Source organism: Neodiprion fabricii, chromosome 4 (assembly GCF_021155785.1).
Source record: "Neodiprion fabricii isolate iyNeoFabr1 chromosome 4, iyNeoFabr1.1, whole genome shotgun sequence".
NCBI classification, from domain to species: Eukaryota; Metazoa; Arthropoda; class Insecta; order Hymenoptera; family Diprionidae; genus Neodiprion; species Neodiprion fabricii.
The window spans coordinates 22,719,633-22,745,982 of NC_060242.1; the positions used below are offsets into that span (position 1 = coordinate 22,719,633).

A 26,350-nucleotide genomic window follows, 5' to 3' on the forward strand; every position below is an offset into this window, starting at 1 on the left:
TAAAAAACCGCGGGTATTCCCACTTGTAGAGAAAAAAAATCGGGACGAGCGTCTGCAAAAGCGAAGGGATAAAAGGTTGAACGCGTTCGCGAGCCGTTCAAACCCGTCACGACTAAGGGTGAAAATTTCTCACCACCCCCGCGGGAACGGAGGAGCGATTGTGCCCCGTATTGATCGAGGTACCCTCCGCGTTGCACGGGGCGACTGGTGGTGGCTGTGTCATGGCGTAGCTGCCACCCCCGTAATTCACCCTCACGGCTTGTGTGCGTATCGTACGTATATAAATTAAGGCACAGACACCGGGGCGCCACAACGCGACGCACACAGAGCGCAGGGGAGCGCTGAAGGAAGGTTTGGCGGTCACTCGCGCACATGCGTCGAGCCGTTGTTTACATCGGGACGTGAACCCGCCGCGTTGCCGCGCGTTTTAAGCCGCGGGTTACGCACCCCTTCGCAAATAAAATAAAAATTGTCAACCCGTCTACCGGCCGCGAGGAAGAAGCTAAAACGAGAGGAGAAGAGGACAGGAACGGAGAGCCGGAGAAACGGAGCGAGGAAGGTACTCGCCTCACCTTGCCCCAGGGTTCAGCGTTGGACCCAACCGACAACCGACGCCTTCGACGTCGCTTTGCGCCCGAGTAAGTACCGATAACATGGATCTGAATAATGTCTCGACAATTTTGAGAGCCGTGGTGTACGAAGATAACGGCAATCAGCGGCTGGATCGATCGTATTAGCATCTGAAGAGTTGAGGCAGATTTGCGCGCGAAAAGAGGTAAAGAGGGAAGAGGGTCGGGGCGGAAGTCACGTGGGCGAGTCCAGAGTCAAGGATGAGATCTTGGAGGGTAAGATCCGCCCCAGAAAAAGAGGGAATTGGAAATGCGTCGGGCTGGTGTGTCCTGACTCGTTCAAAATAGTGGATTGATACTCGTTGCAGCCAGGGCATATTTCTGAGTGTAGTATTTTTGGGTTGGTTTTATGCCCTTGCGAGCAGATCTCATGCAATTCGTTATCAATAAGGAGTAATTCTGCGCAACGAATTCAAAGTTCTTCTATGAGTTTGTACAGAGCATTTTATGCCTTGTTCATTCGTATGTTGTATTAGGGTGGAAGGGACTATATCGATTTCATTAGCACGAAGGAAGTGTCAGATGATTGTACAACAAACATTTTGTCACATTGCACGGTATGTCTGAAGAATTTTAGTACATTCAATGCCGAACCAATCAGAGAATGCGTCGGTGACGCATATTTTTCACCGAGCCAACGATCTTCGGCAGCACGAGTCTCGCCAGAGTAACACTGATTCGAATGAATGTCATTTAACAAACTTCTATAGACCTTTGAATAGACGAAAGGTATCCTGAACTCAGACAAGATCGCAAGAGAAGCTCGAATCGTTTAAGTTGATCTAACTTCATTAATTCACGTGCTCTAACTTCCATAAATATCGAATCGGAATATTCATCGGAGGTACTGTTAAAGTGCCGTCATCCGCGTCACGAGCGTGGCAAAGAGCTCACTAATTGCAATTGCAATTGAAAAACAACAATAGACCTCGAAGCGTATTGAAAGTGAATCCTGTATTTCCAAAGGTCCCACGTTTCGTCAGACACTCTCATGATGAAAAAGCAGAAAATCTCATTTCAAAATCGTACAACTCCGTAGCGTCTACGATACGTCCTCGGTATGTCAAACACCGAATCTGCACTCCTTTACAGGTCTACCGACATACCCATTTGCACTGTGTCTATACTTTATTCAATGCTGGTGAACAAATGAACCCAAACTACCCAACAACATCCCAAGAATAACAACCCGACAACGGATGAATCGGTTTGCTTTGGGACGTGATCGCGATCGGCGCGCAAAGATGCAGCGATCTCGTTTAAAGTGTAGGTTAAAAAATAAGCCAAGGTCCTGCGGTGAATAAGTAAAAGTGAACCAGATCCGATTTATTTATCGTCGACGACGATGTGCCTCTCTCGGCCCGTTCGCTAGTCCGTGGCATTGAACTACAGCTCGCGTGGGGCGTCGTTGGCTCTGCAGGGTTGCCAGGGTGACGCGAAATACGAGGATCCATGCGCTCGCAGCAGCTTCGCGCCATCCATTGGAAACCCAAACGGTACGATACCCACACTTCGACCTGGGCTCCTATCAGCTACGGTGAACGGTGCATGCACTTCACGCGATTCGCATCGCCGTTTACACCTGCGTCTTGTACCTTGGATATCCGTGTGCACATCGTACCTACCAAAGCGCGGATGGTGCTACTGTAACGTTTCGTTGGGGGGCAGAGTGAAGGGACGGCCAGACCGGACCGCTGACACTGTATGAGAATCGCGTTCATAAAGCGATGCCGTTTATTCACTCGCTAGTTTTAGTCTTTTCGCCCGTGCTTCAACATCGCCGTTCGTTATACCGGTTAAACCGTGTTACTTGGAGTACTGTGCGTCGTTTATGTAGTGGACGTAGAGATCGGAAGCGAGGCATCGTTTTTGGAGCCAAATGTTCGAACGTTTGAACCCCGATCGTTGATAGACACTGTAGGACGTTCGGGAACTCGATGGGCTATTGATGTTTGGTCAATTCATTTTTAATCCAAGTCCTGGGTATACGTGACGTTTGCAGTGAAACAACGATGAAGGAATAAGGAGGAATAACCGTGATTGCACGGGAATTTTATAGAAAATTTTAGCATTTATCCACTGAGGGTCGAAAATCACGAGAAACGCGATGGACCGTTTATTTGCGATAACTAATACTTAACTAACAGCCGGAAGCCTGAGTATCATTGACAAGCCTGTTCTATCTGTCCTACCTTCCGTGGAATCGACAAAATATACGCATGATACAAAATCTGATCTAATTTCCTCGTGGCAATCATAGAGACACCAGCGCTTGTGATCTGCGGGTTATTCGGATAACAATAATTTTATGGGCACTTCTTACGTAAACATGAAGGTAAGCAATCAGGTATAATTTCACACCTTTAAAGTAAATCCAATGAGGTTAGCTCAAAGGAGACATTGTTTCTTCAATTCGACAACAATTGACTTGGATTGTTTGTATGGTGGTATTAATTTTTCTAATTTTAATGTTGGAATTATTCTACTCAAACTGCTTGTCAGACAGATGGATTAACAACCAAAGAATCTATTGCTTTTTACGAAACCCTGTTTCCTGAGTTGTTGAATACGATTTTCAGGTTTACGTAGTATAATCTTAGAATTCAACAAACGGTATGAATATTTATAAACTCAAACACCATAAAATCTGGAAGGATATATCATGACACACTAAAGATGCTACAAGTGTCATGGCCGACTGCCAAGCGACTGCATTATATATGCCGTATATCTTATATTTACCGAGCAAAACGTTTCTTCGTAATACCCTACATTGACTATTACAGCTTACTTTTAAGACTTGTAGGTTATATGACTTCAAGTCACGTGAATTGACACGAAGTTGAATTGAAGTTATTTGAAGTCATATAGCCTACAGGTCTTAAAAGTGACTCCACGTGAAATCGCCGCACTTCTAGTGATTTTGCGCGCTTCGAGTAACATCACGAAGTCGAAAGACTTCAATCGAAATTCAAATTACTTCCCCCCACTTTATGCGAAGAAGTGACTTGGTCTCAAACGTACAATTTTTGCACCCAGAAAAGCATATACGCTCACGCGAGTTCGTATAATTTATAAAAGCCGCTCCACCTCGAAAATTTCCGATTCACCGTAAATTGTAACAGGATAAGAACCAGCTCTTTCACCGTAACCTGCCACAGATCGTAAAAAAATGCGCTTATGTTTCGGATCACCTATTTCGACCGAACCAGCCAATTTCACCTAACGTGAAACAAACCTAATTGTGGCTTAGGACAGCGCTTGAACCTCGTTTTCTTTCTCTGCACATCGACCCCGCGCTACGCCCTGGATCTCGAGGATAATTCTGACCCGAAGTGACGCACGTCGCACCGTCAGTTTTCAGGGGCCATACACCGATGGTAAAACGCGCGGGTCGATGATGGAGGAACGCCGACGCGAACGGCGACGCCGGCGCCGGGACGCTCACAGGTGGTCGCCACGCAGTCTGGTCTTCGAGCCCCTGTCGTGCAGCTCGATTGCCGAGGTCTCTGACCGACTGCGCATCGATTCCACCAACTTCCGGCATCCGTGTTGTGATTTCGTGATTGTGTTTATCCCATGAATTTTGTGGCCGCGTTTGTGCAGGTCATCTGACGAGTACCCCACCTCGGCTCGATTTCGGAACATCTTCTTCGCCTCGTTCCTCTTCCGAGGATTAAGAATAAATCTTCCGTAAGAACGTAACCCCTGCTTTTCTTCCATTCCTCTTCGTGTGAACTGTAAAATACGACGCAAATCTGTGTGAATATATCGATATCAAAACACCCCAGATGTTGAACGCTGTTAATTAGGCACAGAGATCTCAATCCCTCGATGTGGAGTATAGCTCGGGCATCTCGTGCATATAATCCAGAATTTTTTTTCGCCGAACTGACGCATGACGGTACAAAGTTGCTTCTGGGGTTTCTTAAAAATAATTTTTGTTATCGTTGTTTATTTATACGCAATTGCACAGCTGTGTTACAACGGAGGTTTCATATTAGTCATATTTTTAAGTTTACATTGCGTATCTGGAAAGTCCGGATCTAAGATAGTACATATCGCTCATTTACCTAAATTTGGCATGAAAGATTGCTGAAGAAACTTTCTCTACACAGTTCAAATTTTTAGAAACGTAAAATGACTGTTTTTTTTTTTTTTTGCACCGAGTATGTTTTCTACATCATTGCTGCAACTTATAAAAATTTTGTTAAAATATTTTTTATAGGATAATATTTACAGCTATTGAAATTTTCATGAAATGGATGTGGGCGATCACCGCTGGAATGAATTGAAATAATTCATAATTCTAGATTATAAATTTGAATAACTTGAATTCAAACCAAACAATCAGTTCAAGTTCCCCTTGATGAAATAGGATGTGGGCGTGCTCAAGATAACATTTCTATAGAATGATCTGCAGGTCAGAGACTAGCATTTCTTTATAATTTGATTTATCAGTTACATAAATGTACTCGCTTTCGTTATATTTAATCTGCCTCGATTGAAGAAAGGTATACCGTTACTTGCAATCAAGAGAGTTACGACTAATCTTTGAAAAGGTACAAAAAATTCCAAAATAATGTCGCTAGATCATAAGAATCTGACTGACTGATAAAAAACCGTTAGAAAACAGATAAATCAATTTTCGTGGCAGAATATGACTTTCAATCACGATCAAGTTCCATCATGTACAATTATACAAGCAGTCTGAAACTTCTTTTTTATTCAATAAATATAGTATTTCTATCAGCAATATTGCACCTCAATTAATTGCAATTAATTTTTGTGGATTTAGTTGGATTATCCTTTGCGTTATGTCGATACGCTATGTTAAGTTATATTATTACAATAATATAATAATTGAATATTCAAGCAGTTCCTACTTCTTGCAAGTTTATTTCTCGATGGAAATATTGCTCCAACATCTCCAAAACTCAACATCGTTATACAATTGATACTTCAAAAGTATTTTAATTTGGATAGCATTATGCAATACAGACGTCGTGCAATCGTTTGCAATTTCGCACATTAACAACGGGTTGTAAAACCTCCGGTGTTAAACTTTAAAAAAGTACCGTTGAAAAACGAAAGCTCAATCATCTCACGATTTCTGTAAGCTGTAATTTATAAAACATTTTTTGCATTGTTTACCAAGTTATACCATACAGCTACTTTAGAAAATTGAGCTTAGTTGAAAATCGATTTATCTCTTAATCAAAATTAATTTCAAATCGAAAAAGTTTTTGGTGACATAAGTTGTATCGTGATGATTTTTCCACACCAATGGCCTAATTCATGCTTTCGACAAACTATTCCACTTCGTTTTGAATGTGAGATTTTGAAAATAAAAAATTGTGCGAGCAATGGTGATTGTTGGCGACGCACACCCCGCACATAGACAAAAAACAACAGGCGAAACTAGTGCTTTATGACCTATAATTTCGTAATCGGCCGTTGCCACACACCATTATTGCCCCATGCGATTATTAAGTTATAATCCGACGTTTAACGCGATGTCAACCTGAGAACGTGTAAAAAATTAAGAAGTGTACTCGATAGCACTACAGTTTGGACGAACATTACTTGAAACCATATGTAATAACAGAGAGGTATGGCAAGGCGAGGGGGTGAACGATCGCTATAGATCAGCTAGATATTAGCAAAGGGACAGAATGTATTATAATACTGCGACGTGTGTGTGATTGAATCCAAGTACGCTAATCTCACGCACACTACGGCGAGTGGTCAACAAGGCAATACAGTCCAAAGTTCTCAAAATTCCCGTCAGAGGGAGCGAGACGAAAATTTGGAGAAGAATCCAAAATCGGATCAGTATTAGTCGGAACTCGGAAGAGATAACACGTGAGTCTTTGTTGACAGTAGCTCGTTATGTGTGTGAGAGTGATTCAGTGAACTGTGTGAACGTGGGGCTATCAACTCGACGAATCGAGGCTCATAACAATCGATTTTATTATTAAATGACGTTGGATCGTGTTCCTAATGTACTTGTGATCGAGTAATTATATGCGAAAACATAAATGGGTAGAGCCGGTTGGGGATTCTCGCGCTGGCCTTCCCGGGGCCTTATAATTGAGGGTTGGACCCGAGGTGGTTGACACGTTGGGAAACCAACGTGGTTATTACAGTCCGCGGATCAAGAACACTTGAAAATAAATAACGAATCACACAAAATTGGTGTAGCCGCGTGAGCTGGCCTTGCCGGGGTAGCTAAGCCAAGTCGGTTGAAGTCTTTTAAAGTCCTGAAGTCAAGGGTACGCCAAACTTCTAGAGGCGTTACTTCTTCGTTGGTGGAATTACTTTTGCCAGTACTGTTTTGCGTCGTTTTTCGGGCGACATGTTTTGAGTGGGGTATTTTGGGTTTAAGTGCGGGTTGAGATTTAAGCACTCCAATTCCTTGCCACCCATAGAGGTCATGGAGTACTTGCACTACATTGAGAACTTCGAAGTGTCTTGACTTCCGTGTATTTGAAGGTAAACAGATCAATTCGTTTTTACGTTGTATTCCTCTCAAGACTAATTATTTTTGTATAAGATGAAAGCTGCAGGTAAAAATTGCTTCCAGATTTCGTGAGAATATTGATACAAAATTTTTGAAATGTTACCATGATGTGTCCTCCTCGATATTGTAAAACTTTTGTAAATTATTACGTAAAATCTGATTCTCGCAAGATATTGCCGTGTTATTAATCGAAATGGGAGACACACTTTAATTGAATTTACTTACGTTCATGTATATGCATGTAATTCAACCGGACCCATTGTTAAAACCATTAGTTGTTCGGGTTATGCGAAAATAGGCTATGGCCTTGTACGCTCTTAACACGAAAAAAAACGTGCTCAAAATATTCTGCATGATCGCCTGCATGCTCAACCCTATTTTATGGTTGATTTGAGCCGAAGCATGGCACTCTTCCACTACTTTCATGGTTGAGATGACATTTTTTTAACCTTGTTCGAATAGCATACCCATGGTTGCGAAAAGGTTTATCGCCTTCTCCTCTTGTTCCGCAAGTGTGATGTCAAGAGACGCCTTTGTTGCCCCAGCTGATTTGATGGAGAGTAGCTTTACCGTATACCGCAGAAATTAGAACGAGCTGTTCATCATCATCAGTTTAGTATCATCGAGAAGTCCCTCCAGGAAATAAACCGCGTCGTCTGGACGTGTCCAGTGTTTGCTGTGTAAATACATCACAGGTACCTTTTGCTGTGAGTGAAGTCGATATACACAGGAAGGAAAGTTATTTCCGGTATAGTCCTTTGAAATCGACAATGGCTCTGCAGTTTCGCATTCCCTCGTACATCTGTGTGGCTGTCCGGAGTTGATTCTAGTTAAGAGAAAATTTAAGTGAATAAGCCAATTGATAAATCACTTCATTTCATGCTAAATGGATCAGCGTCGATCCTCTTATATTTTCATAAGAATTCAAGATAAAATCATCTCGCAAGTTTTTTTGAAAAATAAACATTCGGTGTGACAGTGAAATTCGTAGATTATCGCGGGACGTTTAACAATTTTTAAGTTATGCCTGCGGATATATTTAAGTTTGCTCAAAATGACCATATTCTTCGGATTCACATGGTTCTCAAACATTTTCTCAATTCTTGTGAAATTTCACTGAATTCTGAATTTCACAATTCTCAGATTTTTTAACACTGTTTTCCGAAATTTAGACAAAAGTTAAAAGATAGATCTCACCAAAGATGGTCTAAATCGTCATGGTAAAAGCTACCGCTAACTAGGTAACGTGCTTATAATAATAATAACAGTAGTGATAATTATATCTAATCCGACTCAGACAACCCAAACGTTGAAGTTGTCAAAGAGATGTATAAAAGATGTCTTATACGCCATTTTCTGACATCTATAAAAGGCCCCAAGAATATCTTTAAAGCGTCAAAAAATGGCGCATAAGACATCATTTAGACGTCTTTGTGACGACTTTAAATTTTGTTCCTAATTTATGCTCTCCGTCATTATGCAACCATCATTATGCGTCTGAAGCCATCTTAAGATGTTCAATGGAAGTTCCCGCATTTACACGCGGGGCGTGTAAAGCTGCAGAAATCCTTGCTCAGGTGTAACCAAAGCGAGTTCAAGCCTCAGCTTTTGCCGATTCGGCGCCTGAACAACGTAACAGGTGTTTGAATTCTTGCGAGTCGCGGCTCAGTTCCTCATTTTCACGCGTGCGGATTTCAACTCTGATTCTATCGTTCTGTACAGTTTAGCACGCTACCGCCACAGAGCAAGTATAACAACAGGCGACGCTCGGACGCCATATTTATCATTTTTTTTTTCCATAAAAATAATACAACAATACATAAAAATAAATCTTAATGTGTTGTAAAAAGAACTAGCGCTACATTTTAATTTAACGTACCTAAATACCTTAAAAAATCATTATTACTTGAGAAGGGGAGAGGAAATGAAAAGTTATATTTCGCAGGCCTGTGTTAACAATATCATGCAGAAAACAACGGACTCGATACATTCAAATAAGCAGCAAACCCAAAGCTTCTAAATGCAAATTTATCTTCTGGGCGACGTCACTTTTATGACGTAGGGTGCGACTGAGCCAAGTAGACAAACTTAATAATTATGGCGAAAGAGGTACGACTGTGAAATGCGATACAAGAAATGAAAACACGCGTAGTTACGTCCTGGCTAATGAGAATCGGTATTTATCATTGTTCCAGAATCAGGGCGGAAAAGTGGATCCAGGGAGATGCAACGGTGCCCGTATCTTCATGAGATGAAGGAGAGACTACTCTCTCAGCCTACGCCTGCAGACAGCCTGGACATGGAGAGACTGGACGGCGGGACCCCCGTCAAAGAGCCGAAACACCACAACGAGTACGCAGCGCACATAAACCCCGGGGTAATTCCTGACCCTCCGGAAATGCCGCCAGATTCTCTCATCGGTACCGTTGTCAAGGTGACCCAGCTCTTCCCCGACTAACCAATCTGCACCGTCGTTTCGCCAAATTACGATTTTTATCTAATTTCAAACTTCGAATGACATTTTAAACCCCGAAGCTATGTAGCAGCTTTAATGAAATTTACCAACGCCACAGCCATGAAGTACGTAAACCTATTTGTCGAGACATGCTCGATCTCCGTTACCGGCATAAATTTGATAGGAAGGTTGGGTTTCAGCCAGGAACTTATTGTCCGTCCGCATGCTCGTTATCGAGGAGGGAATCGTGGCTGTGCTACATATGTGTAGGAATACCTTGCCACCAACTGATCGGAAACTCACGGGATTTTCACAGTAGGGCATGACTGTAATGTACAGACAAAGTTTCTTCGGTAGAGATTTTTATTTTGTTACTATAAAAATAGAAATGCAGGTATACACAAGGTAAAAGTCAAGAGACTTTAATTTTAAAAGGATGCTATAGTCAGTCTGAGGACTGATTGTAAGCGAAATGTTACTTATTTCGACAATTATCAGAGCCCGCGCGTTACTATCGCGTAAAAAATGTTACAGTTAAGGCAGTTCCGTTTGCGATGCTTACCGAAAAAAAATATCCAACTTTTTGTTCCATACAAAAATACTTATTTCTGCATTGTTTATGCGTAAAACAAATATTGTTTACAAACGTATTTTATGTTCCGTATTGCTCGTGGAATTGCTTTTGATGTGACTTTTTCGAGTCAACGGTACACATAGCTTCTTATATAGTCGAAATATGTGGCATTTTCCTCGGTCAATAAGGGCTGCGACTGACTGCAGCATTCTCTTGAAACCAGACCGTAGCGCGTAGGTTTCATGTGGTTAAATGTGAAAAAGACCACTAGAATATAGGTAATAACACAATACCGTAAATTTTATCATAAAGAAAACTATTGGGTATACGATCATTACGCTTTCGAGCTTCGTGCTTAATTCTATTTCAACGCCAATTGTAGAGTTATACGCTCTACTCATCTGCGATGCGTTCCATTCCGAACAACTAGCTATTTTTCAGGAAATAGTTCTCCTCATATGTCCATTATTCGCGGATTATACTACTTTACGCATTTCCGCACTACGACGAAACTTCCAATCGGACGACGTTTGATTATAGATAGATTATATTTCATAGCTGTACATAGAAAATAACATAGTATAGAATGTAATAGACTACATTCATACGGTGGTAAAAAATATACATTCGTACGTTAAGGATGTGTGATAATAATTTTTATAACAGCGTGCGGAAAGTAAGCTTTTTTTTTATCGTAATTCCCCTGCGTAACGGGAGTATTTCACAGGCATTGAAAAGTGGTCTTACGAAACAGATTTAAAAAATATTCTATTTTTTTTTAAATTGAAAGGATAGTTTGAAAGTCTAAAAAAAATTTTTTTTAAAGTCATATGCAAAAGTAGGCTATATAGTACCACGAGATAAATCGTACCACTCTATAGAAAATAATATGGTAAGAAATGTATTTCATATAGGTTGGTACAATTTATGCGATGGTACGATATAGTTTACTTTTTCCTTAAGCAGTATATAAAAATTAAAGTGAATAAATTACTCATGTAACCAGGGGATTCGTATGAATACAAGATACGTATTTTCCCGAGGAGGTATTCATTCATAGATCGGGTGACAAGCAATTGCAATGATTTCCCTGCTTTCGTGCGATTTCAACCGTCATTTCATGCGACTTTTAAGTACCACACTGCTGTCCAAAGTGGTTTGCGATTTCAAAAAGTGAATAACCCCTTCTATTTTCCTATGTGGACGACAGCCGTGGACTTAATTTGTTCGTAAAAACGAACGTGAAAAATTGTTTTGATTGGCCGTATTTTCGTCTGTCACAGTTAAACGCTGACGGATACGGATCCCACACTTCACCAGCACACGCGAGGCAACCTCTGGTTCCCCAAGTGTCGCACACACCACCTGCATGCTTAACTCCAACTCACACGCCAGCCAGCGGAGTACTGCCCAAAAATGCCAAGTAAGTAGCGCCTTTTATTATAAGATTGATCAATATCACTGTGAGACGAAGTTTCGATCATCAAACGATCGGTCTTTCCTGAGGCCAAGGAAAAGCTACATATCTAGACACGGAGTTTCTGAGTACGTATAACGAAATGCGAATGTTTTTTAGAATGTTCTGAGCAATTTACCACAACCAAGTCCGTCATTTTGACAGCGACAAATAATTTGAAAAACTATGGCGGTCTGAAAGTTTCTGAAACTTAGCAGAAATCTGTGCGAATGAAAAAAATACGCAGCTTCGTTTTTTGGTCACCTGAAGCAGGCTCTTTCATTTTGAAGAGAGAAATCTACGAACGCGTGATTTACTCTCATAGACTCGGGTTCGTCACACGTCAGGAATAGATGTAATTTGACTTGTCGATTGCATATTTCGTCGGAATCCTTACTAATCCTTGGATCAAAATTGAATTAATTAATTTTGTACAATCGAAATTCCAATTGAATTGACTGCTGATAATAATAACCGGTTCGTTATGCGTCAGAAACATAAAATCAATAACCCATTATCTTGGCAAATTCGAAGCCGACTGGTTGATACCCCTACAATAACAAAACATGCCGTTCATTAGAGAACAATGAACGTTTCTTCGACGGCAAGCTTACCCAACCGTTATATTTTGAAATGTATGATAAAGTAGACTGCCTACGCTGCCTCTGATTTACTTTATCTTTGCGATTATTCAATCGAAGCTTGCGTATAATTAATTATCGGGACTGAGGATGAATTTGCGTGCAATATACACCAGCTTTCGACAAACATGTATATTTAAGCCCTTCTCTCGAAAAACAACTATATCTATACTAACATACTAATATAATATAATTTTTATAATAATATTTCAACTTTCCATAGTGATGTTGCTTTTTTTCTCGTTCTTGTCAGCCGTACCTTCGCCTACATAATAAAAATGATATATCGTTGAAATATTTTTCGGAAACAGTGTTTATTCTTACATTAAATTCGTTATTAAATTATGAAAACAACAACAATAACAACACTAGCTAGATAGCTGAAGATGTATGGAATGTCAAGATGAATATTCTTTAAAAAAAACCACTCAAGTCGACTTTAGTTGGTTTCGAGAGAACGGCTTAATTGGCATAAATATTTTCACAAAAATATACCATTGTTTTGTATTTATATACAAAAGTTCCGTGAAGTTAACATGATTTTATCGATATGTCAATTCAAAACAGAATGTAATGGAATGGTTAAATCGACCGAAGTAGGGTCCGCAAAGTAGATATTTTCTTCCTAGAAAGTTACAAGGGCTTTTCACTACGCCAAATTTAATACGAAACAAAAATAAACGAGAAAATTGGTGATCTAGAAAATTAGTGCATCAAAAATTGCCGATTAATACTTTGTTCGGATGTATAAACGGACGGTGCAACTTCTCTAAAGAATTTTCGCCGGGCAATAAAATCTGGTAACAATTTTTTTGGCTTTAAAAAAGCGAACAGTAATTTCAATCCTATCCATCCACATATTTTTTATGATGTAAAATATTTCCTCGCTGCTCGTCGTACCTACTCATACATTTATTAATGGTTTTGTTTTAACTAACTCGCATCAATTTGGGTCTTTAAGGAGTGCCATAAGGTTGAAACAATGGATAAATCCACGGTTCAGCATTAAAATCTATTGAATAAACATTTGATACATTTCTTGTAGCTTCATTACGAATAATAAAGTAAGCGTCTGGATTTTTTCCAGTTGCCGTCGGTGAAAAAATAGCAACTTCGTTAAATCTCTGAAATTCGTAACGTCGATGATCTAATCCTTCTTCTGAATTAAGAGTTAATTAAAAGCTTTGAAATGGCAGTTCACTCAACGTGACCAATTCGCTACTCCAGACCCCCTGTAAGGTTAATAAAGCCTGAATTGAATTAAGCGTCATATATTTTTAAGAATAATATCTAATATTTTCTTAGTCGTTAGATGAAAATCATTTTCTCGATTATATTTGCCTAAAATTTCAACTTAACATCAGTATAAATTATATTCAAACGTTTACAACCTCCCGTGCACAGTTTTTTGCGTCAATGTTCAAATCTGATATAACACGTTCTGACATTTTCGAGCATAAGACAGTTTCAATCGCTTATTGCAGGTTACTTTCTTCAACTTTATTCGCGAAGTATTCCACGTTTTGTGATGGTTGTATGTGTCATGCTCAATGAATCCAAGCGTTGATATTCGTCAGGGTATAAAGAATTAAATTCAGGTTACCATTCATTGTCAGCTTATCCTTAGATGTGTTTGCATAGTGCAGAAATACATTTATTAAAAAATGTGTATGTAGATCTCGTCATTAAGCGCGCGACATACCTATAGGTATACGCGACGAAGCAATTTCTGCTTTCCCTCGCGATCGTTTATTTGGATGTCGACACGCAATCAAATCCGTTACATGGTTCGCGTTCGTTGAACAGGAAATCCGTAGTCCATTATCTCCTTGCCAAGCCCAGATGAGGCCTGCACGTAAAACGCCTGCTTTACAAAGTTTGGACGACGGAATCTCTTGTCTAAATTGAAGTAGCGGTAGTGTTTCAGTCTTCGTCTCAAAGCAAGTGGACACGTGGGATCAGCCCTTCGTTCGAGCGGATCAGATACATAACCGATAACGTATAGGTACAAAGAAATTACGACTTTGGGAATGAAGTCGCGGGAAGAAAGATTTAGTATTTTTAAACAGCAATAAAAACATGTATGAAACAGAAAATAGAAAAATAATCTGAAACCAGGTTATAGAGAGAATTTTCGCAAAATTTTTGTGATATTGTTCAAGAATCGAAAGTAAGCTTTGATATTTTTGAAAACAAGCCAATTATATCGGGTGAAGATTAGTTGGAAAATCAATTATATGAAACCTATTGAGACAGGCTGGTATCGCACAGTTCGAGGCATGAATTAGTTAACAGAATAATAAGATGCATTCATAAACTAATCCGACATAATTGACGTACCTGATTTTTTTCCTCTATCGCTTTAACCAAGCTCGTAATTAAGGTATAAGTACGTTGAAAGCGTTACGCATTGTGTGACGTTTATTGACTAAATTGGTCTTCTGTGTTATGATTGTACTTGAGGTGGAAAATATTACGATAACATCGCTTCTTCGATATGTCAAAGATCATTTCTCATCCTTAACGATTCGGTTTCACGGATGTTTATGAAAACGTACGCAGCAACTTGCTGAGAAAACGATTAATTACTCCAATGATAACTATTTTATCAAAGATCCAGAATCTTGAAGTTTCATCCATTAGCATAGTTCTAATGCAAAAATAAATATCCTCCAAAAACCTTTACGACAAAAGGTTGGACGAATTATTAAAACGTTCCCAAATACCTACACAGCGGTAAATTGATCATTTTAAAAAACGTTTCACTCAATTTGACTCTGCAATTCCATAGGAATTTCGAAAATTTACGCCTACAATACATAAAAAACGTACAGTAATGCTCAAAAGTGACGTTAAATAATTTCTCAATCTTCAATAATCCATGAAACGTGTGTAAAGAAAAATTCTGCAAAAAACTGGGGGAAAATTGTGTCTTGTGATGCGCGTTTAATGAGATCCGCGATGAGCTGCTCAGTAATATCAGTGCTCGAAGCGACGTGCTGCAACCGGGGATCTAGAACCAGGTCAATTTGCGTTCTTACCAGTTCGCTTGGAGATTCCAGGACGCGTCTGCGACCAGCAATCCCCTGAACTATTTCATCGAAAGCGTGCTAGTTCGCAAAACACCACATCCGCGGCAGCACGTCCGATTGTTCCTCCAAAATCAATACCGTAGCTGGTAGAAGATGCACATTATTTAAATTTGGAAGAATATTTTTTCGTCAGCTAATTCCTTTTTCCAAATCTCTGTGACGCTGGCATGCGTAGGTTCTGAAGATAAATCGATGCTCCTAAAATGCTTCGCGGCTGGAGAACGGCACTGGGTGATGTGCCAAATACTTCGTTTTCCAATTGCTTTTTGTCATCTCTGGACAATGTGACATGCAGACCCGAAACCGTGACGAAAACTATCAGACTTCGCTCCGAATTTACCCCACATACTTTTCTTAATTCCAATCTCGTCCAAGTAGAGCGGAGAATGCGATGAATAGTCGGTCAGTGTACCAGGATCCAGTCGCAATATGACTATAAATGGAATCACAGCTCGCATGCTGATTTATTCCGTGGAGACATTGACGGCACCTCGCAACCAGCTAGAATAGCTCGGAATAATCTTACTTCTGTAAATGTTCCCAATAAATGTGACCCCGTTTCAATAAATTCAGAAATAATCTGTGGTATGGAAATGGATGTGGTGGATAATTCTGATTTACCTAGGGTTAGACAAGGGCCGCATGAATTTAGAATGGAATTGAATTTTTAATTTAGCACAAGTAATGAGAATGAGTAAATGATATTAGAATTATGGAAAGAAAACCGATACTTTTCTGTATAGCATTTCCTATATACGTCAAGTGGACTATTTTTCACCAGTTCGAAGAAAATTCTTAAGTAGAAGAAAATATTAACAATCGGCATTCTACGTAGCAAGTATTATCTTAATGACTCTATTTTTTCTATTCATTTGTTGAAAATAACTTTGAGAAACGCTTCAAGTAGAGAAACCTCCAGTACGTGAATACATTTGTTTGAATACCGATCACAATTCAGTGAAATGAAAAATATTTAGAATCTCAAATCCTAATGATTCTAAACTCCATGAACAAATATGAATCATGTTTACGACGATGTACAAAGTAATCGGATCTTAATTGTTGGGATGGTAGCTCGGCACGTTTTTATGATGAAAGATAAAAAAAAAAAATACACAATTTAAAATTCTTCGCACAACGTACACCTTCAGTGCGGACACTGTAGGAACGGCTACGCAGATAAAGGAAAACTGTAAATTCATCCCTAATGTTGCATCGCAAAGTAATGTAAGATGGAAAAATGCATAGTAAAAAAAGAACCGAATGAAAGATGCTCCGTAGAGACTTTTACCTATCACAGATAGAGATCCGAAATTCACTGTTTTGACTGACCTGATAATCACAAGAGGAATACTAAGAGAGAGTCAAGGAAGTAAAGAGTCAAAAACAGTGGTAATGATTTTGACGTTGTCGCTTCCTACATAGTTAGAACGAAACTCACTCTAGTACGCTTACCCCACACTCGTTTGACACACTCCAGCAATTTGTTTCCAACTAAAAGCTAGCTGCACCAGATTTTTCAATTCAACTCCGAAATCTCCACCTCTGTAACCAAACGATCGACTTAACCGTGGTGAACGGAAGCTTGACAGCGGAAAGGGTGGTACTCCATTTTCAGAAGAGGAAGGTCAGTGACCTGGGTGGTGGCGGTATCGAGCGGGTCAGTGGGTCGCGGAACAACCACTATACATCCAACTACCACCACTCCACGCCCTGGCCGCAGCATCCTCGCGGAGTAACCGTGTCAGTAACGGCGGTCCGACGAACGGTGCCCCGAGTTAAAGGGTTTCCAGGTAAAAGAAGGAGGAGGAACAAGAGTCTCGTCGGCCTTGAGCTGACCGGTGAACGACTAACGAGGACGAAACCCGCTGTCCCGGACCTACTCGACAGGACAGGTCAAGGCTGGAAACGCAGGAGACTGCAACCGAGCAACCCCCGTCATCCCTCCTTGTCAAATCGCCAAGTATGCTCGACTGGTTAACGTTCCAAGGAAGATCATCGGAGACCATCCCTTATAGGACGGCTTGCTCCTAACGCCGCTGAAATGTTTCCTCGCAAGGGTCGCAGGCTCCGGCTGAGCGTGGGGCAGGGCATTCGGTGTGAAGTTGCGTAATCTTGGTCCCTGAGTCCCGCGGGTCTCGGCGGCGTCTGCGCGGGCGTCCCGAGCCCGGCCCGGGAGAGACGTCCCGGCAAGCCTCAGTCTCCGGGATGCTGGGGTCACAGAGTGGAATGCCTTCCCCATATTCATCCGCCCACGGTTCATCTCTCTTACCCTGAGATCTGCCAACCCCCGTATCGCCCCGTCTTTCCCGCCGTGTCGCATCGACTTCGAGTGTTCTGCGCCTACCCTTTGGTGGAGGGCTCGCTTACGTTGTCACCCCCTCGCTCGGACGCGTTACGGACGGATAATCGTGTCCGTTGAACCAAGTGCGCGGCATCAGAAGCGGTGAGCGGCTCGTTGCTTTTCAAAACTGGTCTTCCTTCTGGAAGGCAGCGTAAACAGACGACGCGAGATAGGAGGATCGACCGATCGCGGCGTCACGTTCCCCTGCGTTTTGCCCGCTCAATTTTGCCCGCTCATTTTTTGCCCGACATTTTATAAACGCTTTTGCAGTCATCAAAGTTTCGGTTGCTACAGACGAGAGGGAAACTCTTGAGAATGAATGACAAGTCCGAGACAAACTTCAGAATCATCTCACCGCGTATCTTCCCTACGATCACTACGATCTGAATTCTCATTGTTGTTATTTCTGACCGCGGCGTATACCGTGTGCCTGATACACTCCTTCCAGTAGAAAGTCCGGTGACCGTGACGGCTGGACCCAGTACGAAGTGAAGAGAAGACGAGACGAAAATGCGGACGGTTAATCAAAGCTCGTCGCAACGATCGAACAACTGATTCTCAGCAGAATATTGCATTGTAAATTGGTGGGAGGGAATTTCGGATGGTGAAATAGGAGTTGCCGCGCTTTGAAAAGTCGGAAATAGATACTTGAGAGTTGTTCGTGAGTCGCGACGAGTTTTGGTTGGCAAACCCGTCGAGTCTCGCGGTAAGCTTGGGGTGGCTCCTTTATCCAGAGTTAAGAGACGCGGCGCGGCAGTATCCAGAAAGACTTCGCGATGGTGGGCGGTGGTGACTGTAAGGTGGCAACTGTGGAGGTGGAGGCCGCAGCCGCCGGCGACAACACGGCCACACTTCCGGTCACGCGGCCCCTCAACCCCCAGCCACCTGCGAGCACCCAGGACAACGCGGAGCGTAACAACGCCGCGAACAAGAGGATGGAGCTAAAGATCGTCAAGCCTAAGCCTGACGAAAAGTAAGACGCAATTCGGCCTCTAACTTATAGCTCACGAACATACACGTAGAGTAGTCGTTGTGACGTAAGCAAAATATATGCCGACAACCTCGTTCATCCGGGAAGCACTTCCGTTCACCCGAAGAAGAACAGACGAGACAATTTTGACAAGAAGGTGGGAACGAGTATGAAAAAATGTCAACAACGATGGTGAATTTCTTTCTTTTTTTTTTCTTTGAAACTATTTTACGTTTGACGGATCACCATTCACGAGATAACAGTAAATGGATGAACAATTTCAGAGACATTTATTAGGTACTCGTATAAAACATTTTGCAAATATTATTGCACAAATCAAAACTAATTATGTTCAGATTTTATTATTATTCCGAGCAAGAAAGTGATTATTCCATACTATGCGAGCATGGTGAAGGAAAAATTAACGAAACCGCAACGAACCGCGCGAAATACAAATTGAATCAGAGTAAATGTGTGCAATTTTTGTTGAGACATACCTAGAAAATGCTTTTTTGTACGTAACATATGAGCCAAAAATATGAAGCGTTAACTTTTCATCGCTATATAACGAACGAAGTTTTTCATTTTACGTTATTCAAGTACCTTTCTCGGAACACGAAATAGCTTTACGAGTTGTACCACTCGGCGGAATAAGAAGTTCATTATTTCGTCGTTGTCTTCATCCTGGAGTATTAAAAGATTATTGTTATCAAACTCACCGACAAACACTCATACTTATTTCCATTTTTATGTTAAATCGGCTTTCAGTTCTACACGACACGTACATTCATACCGTACGTACCATATACCTACTTATTATTCCCGATGGGAATATAATTCTATGCCGTAAATTTCTCACGACGCGTAACGATTATGTTCCACGTCGCGATTCACCCGATCTCCCTGTGAGATGCAATGAATCGTATGGCTATAACGTATACAGCGTCGGAATGTATGAGCACACAATGTAACCAAAGTGGAAAACATGATATCTGCATATTATGCGATGCTAGCTGATCTTCTATTATTTTCTAACACGCCATTTTTCTCTCTCTGGAATTGATATTTTTACACTTGAAATATTAATACGAATACAAATTACTCGCGAAAGTTGAAATTCCCAGATAATAAACATATCGTCAGATCGTTCCGCTTCGCCGTATCTCGAATTGAAATTTGTGTTATTCTCGATAAGATCCCGCTAGTTTATCATTAAAAAATAATAAGCGTATCACACTATCACAACGCCCTCGATTTGCCTTCGAATTCGGCTCGCTTTATCGGTAAAAATAATTAATTATGTTGCGTTATGCTGGTAGTTCACGGCTATTACGATGATTAGAATAACTCATACTCGAGATATAGCGGATATTTTTCACTCGTACAATGTGAAGAGCTTTAAGGCACGGCGAGTAATTAATTCTCTTAACAATTTGTTGCCGAAGGCACAAGGCAAAAGTGACTCATCGCCTCCCCAACATTGTGCGTTGTGACTGCTGGCTCCGCTTTTCGCGGCATAAACGAACCTTTGTTATGTCAAACTATGTCGTAAATTTCTGTTCGACATGCACATGCACGTACCTCGCTTCGCGACGTAAGGAGACCCGGTAGAGTATTCAATAACCGTACACGGTTGCACCTGAGACTAGGTGCTCGAATTACCAGAGCAATATTGCATCTCAGGCCTGACTACGAACGAAAGAACACGGTCAGAAGTCGAGTTCCGCAATTGAAACTCACGGAGTGAACGTGCCGGTGTCTGTCCCTTGTCACATTGTATTAAATCATACTTATCACGACTCGGCGCTGATTAATTATACGCGTTTTGTGATCTCTGCGTTTGCAGTTCCGTCCGTCAATTAATCGCCACGATATTGTTGGAAATTTTGGACACATTCATTTATATCACTGCAGTTCAACCGACAAGAGTAGAGTTACAGACTGATCAGTCGAAAATAACTTTACCCTCGTGAACTGATATTCTAAAAATACAGAATTCCTCACAGCAAGAGTCCTGCCTGCGCGATGGCGCGACAATGCGACGAAACGCCGGATGCTAGGTATTATTTTTTATTATATTTTATAAATGTTTCATCTCGATTAAGTATAGTTCCAACATCTGCCGTTTGATCCTCGTCAGATTTTTGAAAAGCTCCAATCGTCAAGCAGATCTCAAAAAAACGCGACGCTTTTAAGTGGGTGAACTCTGTTCATTTTTCACGTGCCGTTTTGTTCGGAATTGCATGTAGAATGGGGCTGCTGTGCACTTTTTTCCGTTTGAGATACATACGTGGTCTTGGATGATTCGAGATGTATACAACCGTCGATATCGACCAGGGCACCCCCTTAACGAAAGTATTTGACAGTTCAATAAGTTTTAAGTAATTGAGTCTTGGTCGAGATCACGTTGAGTTGCTTTATCGACAAATATATCTCGTCAATCGCAAAGTGAGGATGGTATCGAGTTACCTTATCAACGTGCCATGACAGGCGCTTGGAGTAATGAAATAACACAGTAAAGCAATCTGTTACTTTTTATTTTATTATATTATCGGAAAGAAGAAACCGCTTTATATATCTTTTGGATTTGGAACCTTATTTATTATATTTAACGACGATTGTTCGATCGGATACAAATCGCGCAAGCTCGTTGCACGTGGAATTAAATTTCGAAAACAGTCTAATTTTAATACCGTGTAAATTCCACGAGACAAATCTGAACTGGATTAAAAAAAAATGCATTTCAACTGAAAATGTTTACACTATCTGATGGCCCGCCTACTGAATAATCCAACAGTGCTGAGAGTCAAATTGAAAAAATAGACAAATACTAGCAGAACGTTAACATCATTGGGGACATTGTAGAGTGAATGTTTGCTGTACGGTAAAAGATTCAATCACAGAATAGAATCAATTATCCGTTTTCAAGGTGTATCTTAATTACTAATTATCATTGTAACGTTGTAGTATCTGACAGTAAGATTCCACCGCTTACAGCGCTACGGAGTCTTTGTTATATGTATAATAAATTTGTCAGTAAAGTATTTGATATATGAAGCCCGAGGCTTTAAAGCTTGAAAAACTGGACAAAGAATACAATCCGTTAGCATTAGGTACGTGATAAAAAAGCTTAGTCGTAAGCGATTGATTTGTAAATTTTGCCGACGTGGTAGAAAGTTGTTAATTTCGGCTCTTGCAGATAGCATCTAACTTCTGCAAGCTTTCCAAGAGCCTACTTAGATTTCAAGCCTCGACATCTCTTAAGAAAACTACGCTTCAAATATTTGCAGAGAAAACTCTACTGGAGTAGCTTTCGCCCTGTAAGATTGAAAGGAAAAAAAGAAAGTCCTCAAACTAGGGTCAACCTTTGAAACTCCTCAGTGCCGTTATTATTATTATCAGGCAAGTTAAGCTAGATTCTTGAGGGACAAGTGAGATTTGATGGGAACGCTTCTCGTTCTTTCCGCAAGGAAAAAATATAAAGCCCCAAGTCGAAAGTCGACGGATCCTTTGGACGAGATAGAGAAACGAGATATTTGGCAAGGGCAGAGAACGCTGTGTGGCGATAGGTACTCTTGGTTTATCGACCACGAGCTCTGCAGCCAGTCAGCCTGCTGCCCAGAGTCTGTGCACAACGAGCAACTCTTCGTGCAGTGCGTCGCGCTTCGCGATGCAATGAAGAGTAAACGACTGGTCTAACTCGTTCGACGATTCTGCCTATATAATCGGTTGGAAAAAGTGGTGCGATATAAAAAAAAAAATAGTAGAAAATCACCTCCAGTTCGCGAGATCGATCGTATCGGAATGTGAACCCGCGACGCGTTTTCAAAGAAACGGGGTAAAAGAGTAACAAAAAGCGAGAGAAATTGATAGAAAGCTCGAATTTTGCTAAATCGATTGTAATTATTTTCAAAGAAGATAAACGCCCAGCACGGAACCTGCTATCGACGTTTTATTTTATTAACAACCATCGCGCGTGTATACGCTTCTTGTTCGTTATTCATTAGGAGAAAATAGTGGCACCCCACCACGTGAACAATGGGGTATTTTTCCTTACACGTAGAGTCTGCCAACCCCATATATCAGAGACAATGAAGTCTGCCGCCACGACCCTTGAAATATCAGGAGCACAAAGAGTCCGTTAAGCTCTCGTCAGAAAATGCACCAGACAATATTGTGCCCACGGTGCATACAGGAGAGACTGAGATTCCCCCCTCTCCAACTGGCTTGCAGCAAAAGTCGATAATACGTAATCGGATCCTCGAGTCCGCGAGAAAAACTGTGCAGCAGAGTTCATTGACTGCGGGATTTTGTTAAACGTCCGATGGGGCACGTTGGAACAAGTGTAAAGTGACTTGGAAAAATGTCCCTACGATTACTTAAAAATCCAGTGGTGTGTTTCGGAGCTTGCCGTCAGACTCAACGCGCGATATTACATCTCTGTACCCACACACGCAGGATATTGCCTCGAGAATACAGCCTAGCGAATGATCAGCGCGTCTAGGCGTCTATCAGCGGGCGACAGTCAACTTTCGTAAATAATCTGTGACTGAGGGTCATGCGGCACGCGGCTCCGAGCGATTCCAGTCAGCTAATTAAACGTCTTACTGTACGTGCTAATTGATCTTCGACAGAAGTGGCGAACGAAGAGTGGCGTCTTATATTCGCAACGGGAATAATTTGGATAATTTGAAAGTTGAATGTATGATGCATTGGAATTTGACGTAGAGGTGTTGTCAAAGTTTAGAGAAAAAAGTGTCCGTGACAGTGAATTGGGTTTGAATCACAATCAAAGTTAGTCATGGCTGACGTAAATATGGAGCTTGAAGTACGTCCATTTTTGAACAACGACAATCATACAAGCGATGAACACCCACGCGCTGCTAGGCGGAAGGTTGATAAAAAGCCTGGGTAAGATTTGGTCAAATTAGGTCTATTTTGGTCGTGTTGATAGGTTAAACCTTTCAACGGTTATCTTTAGCTAACCCAAAAGCCCACGCCTTTCGATAACTGGTGAGAAATTCAATGAGTGTGTGCCTAATGTGCAAAACATATTTATTTATTCAATTATTGTTATTTATTTAAATCAGTTGACTTACAATAAATTTGTAACTCATACAGAGTAACAACAATCTGCTCGCGTATCTGCAACATGTTTATATTTAATTTGTTTTAAACATTTTTAACCATCAACTCTTTTATTTTCCTCTTTTTTATATTTTCCTTCGGTGGTTTCAGATCATCAGGCGTGCTGCTTAAAAACACTAATAGCTTCAACATAGCTGCCCTTATTATATGAATAAACAGTCTAGGCTGAAAGGGAATCCTTTCAGCGAAATGTTGACAAGAATCGTGACTTGATAAAAACGTGGAAACATGTGAAAAAATATTGATATGAGGCAATTCCGTCAATTGCAACTATAAACCATTAGGTATCAATATTTATATATCTTAGCAATTTTTATAGAAATATCCCCCAAATCTTGAACCACTATGGGCCTGAATGTTTACGGAAAACGCACTCCTTCATTCTCTATGAAATTTTTTCCTTCACATTTTTTATACTTACCTCTACCGGAAGAAATATGACCCATTGTGTTTGTTATGCAAAAAAGTTTTATCTTTCGGAAAAGAGATTCATTTTTGCATACATTTCCAGCAAAAACTAATCAAGAAAGGTATATTAGTTTAGTAAAAAAATAGTATATCAGGTGACAGGTGCGAAATGTGGACGATTCATACAACGATTGTGAAGTTTTGCAGTATGAGTCAAGGCGAGCGCTGTAACCACTGCAAAAGTTAAATATCGCCCATACGCACGTATGGCATGCTATTTTTACAATACCTGTGAAGGAAAGGATAATTCAGAAAAATTGAATATGCCACTGACATCGCGTAACAAAGAGATTAGGTAATTGACGAAGCCTGTGGAGCGTGCGTAAAGTGCCCCAATTCCGAAGAGTGCGGTAAAATTCGTTGGCGCATGCGCACAGGCATTATACGCAACAGACGTATTCATACTGGAATTCATTATAAGTATTTCTCGTAATCGGTCAGGTCGAGAGGTCTAAAACTGTGCGGATCTTCTTAATACACTCGAGAACACATCAAAATTACCGCCAAATCGAAATATCGGTACCTGATCACTTTTTTAACATAGATTAAATCGTGTGTTTATTAATTCGTATTGTTCGGAAGTTTTATAATACAAGTAGCGTGGTACGAGTCCATTTATATTTTCGTCCAAATGACACGTTCGGAACTTGAAAGAAATTTTAACACTGCATTAATAGACACAATACGAGCTTTTTTTCTTCTCACCATTGCAGCGGACGAAAGTCAACTAAATTGAATTTTATTATTCTCAGAACGTCCCTGTTCATTATCATGAGCTTCATCTACGCGAAGCTGCTCGTTGTTGTCTGCATCGCCTATGTCATCAGCGAAGTAGTGACGCACAAGTTACCGTTGTACTATTACGAGGGGTTCTTCACTTATCTGTACGGAGCCAGCATTCTTTTCCTCCTATACGTATTCTGCTTCCTACTGCAAGAGAGCGCCTGCTGTTCCCGAGGTGGGGATTCCCCGCCGCCACCTCCAAGACCGCCAAAACCACCGAAGGAGCCGAAGGAAACAAAGGATAAGAAGAAGAAAAAGGACAAAGAGCAAAAAGCGTCTGGCAAAAGCAAGAAGGAATTCCAGGTATTATTAATTATCATATTATACCTCCTTTTACATTTCTATGCGCATTGTTTGCACACAAATTAAACACTGAATGTTTACCCATCGGTTGAACGCTGACTATGAATGATGGAATCCATGTTCATTGACAAGATTTTAATAAATAAGCTCGTTGAATAAGTGACGCAGCTGATCCCTGTGGTGAAGTTTATGGCGAGCAATTGAAACCGCTTTCAGCTGTACACTGTGTTTATTCTCAACTCGCTGCCTGTTGCGCCGTCGTCGGCGAATATTTTCAAATGCTTCTTGTGAAAAAACTAATAGATTTAGCCGTATGCTATTGCGAACTTATTGCAGAGCTCGTCGAGACCTTGAAAATTCTTAAAGACCACTTTCCTCTATCCTCTGTAAGAGTTTAGAGTTAGTTCACATGCGTGTGTGATCTCGTTCCGACTCGGCTTACAAATATCGTTCTATCTCGAAAATTATTGATCTGGTTGTAACAAAATATATCGTAAAACCTGGCCAGACGTTGTAGCTGTATGCAGAAAAAAAGTAATCTAAATGGTTTCGGTAGTTCTGGAGTTGTAAGCGAACATAGAAACGGAAAGACAGAGAGACGTTGAGCTTTGTATAACCAGCAAACAAATGAAGAGATGATCTGCCGCGACTCCCTGACCGCGTGTCGATCCATACGAAACGTATTTTAAATTTTTGTCATTTTTACTCACAATCTTAAAAAAACGCAGCACGTGTACTCGAGTTCGAAACTCTTATTCTTCTGGATTACGTAGCAAGTTTTTCCCACCGTTTAATAAGATGTCCTTTTTCTCTTCGTAATTACAGGATGCTGCAGAAGTCGAAGCAGGTGTGGCTACGCGAGCTTTGCGAAAACGTAAAACTTCTCAGAACGATCATAGTCACGGCAGTTTCTTCCTTCGCATCGGAGCAATCGGTAAGTTGCGAGACCTAATCGAATCTAGTG

The 26,350-nt window shown here is 40.9% G+C and overlaps 1 protein-coding gene across 11 annotated transcripts in view; it reads left to right on the forward strand.

The window, feature by feature from the left end:
• The first annotated feature begins 334 nt into the window (after positions 1 to 334).
• The window catches only part of LOC124180989 (proton channel OtopLc), a 32,656-nt gene continuing 6,640 nt past the window's right edge, over positions 335 to 26,350 (forward strand). For 2 of the 11 annotated variants that reach the window (XM_046567026.1, XM_046567027.1), the window contains exons 1-5: positions 2,295 to 2,964; positions 9,348 to 9,586; positions 11,465 to 11,604; positions 25,053 to 25,386; positions 26,212 to 26,320. In XM_046567026.1, the coding sequence (XP_046422982.1) occupies positions 9,377 to 9,586; positions 11,465 to 11,604; positions 25,053 to 25,386; positions 26,212 to 26,320 (793 nt within the window). In that variant the 5' untranslated portion in view covers positions 2,295 to 2,964; positions 9,348 to 9,376. Of the gene's footprint in view, positions 639 to 2,294; positions 2,965 to 4,119; positions 4,323 to 9,347; positions 9,587 to 11,464; positions 11,605 to 17,576; positions 18,688 to 20,346; positions 20,745 to 22,308; positions 23,596 to 24,748; positions 24,820 to 25,052; positions 25,387 to 26,211; positions 26,321 to 26,350 lie in introns of those variants that run through there. The other 9 variants (XM_046567023.1, XM_046567022.1, XM_046567028.1 and 6 more) reach the window with 9 other exon arrangements.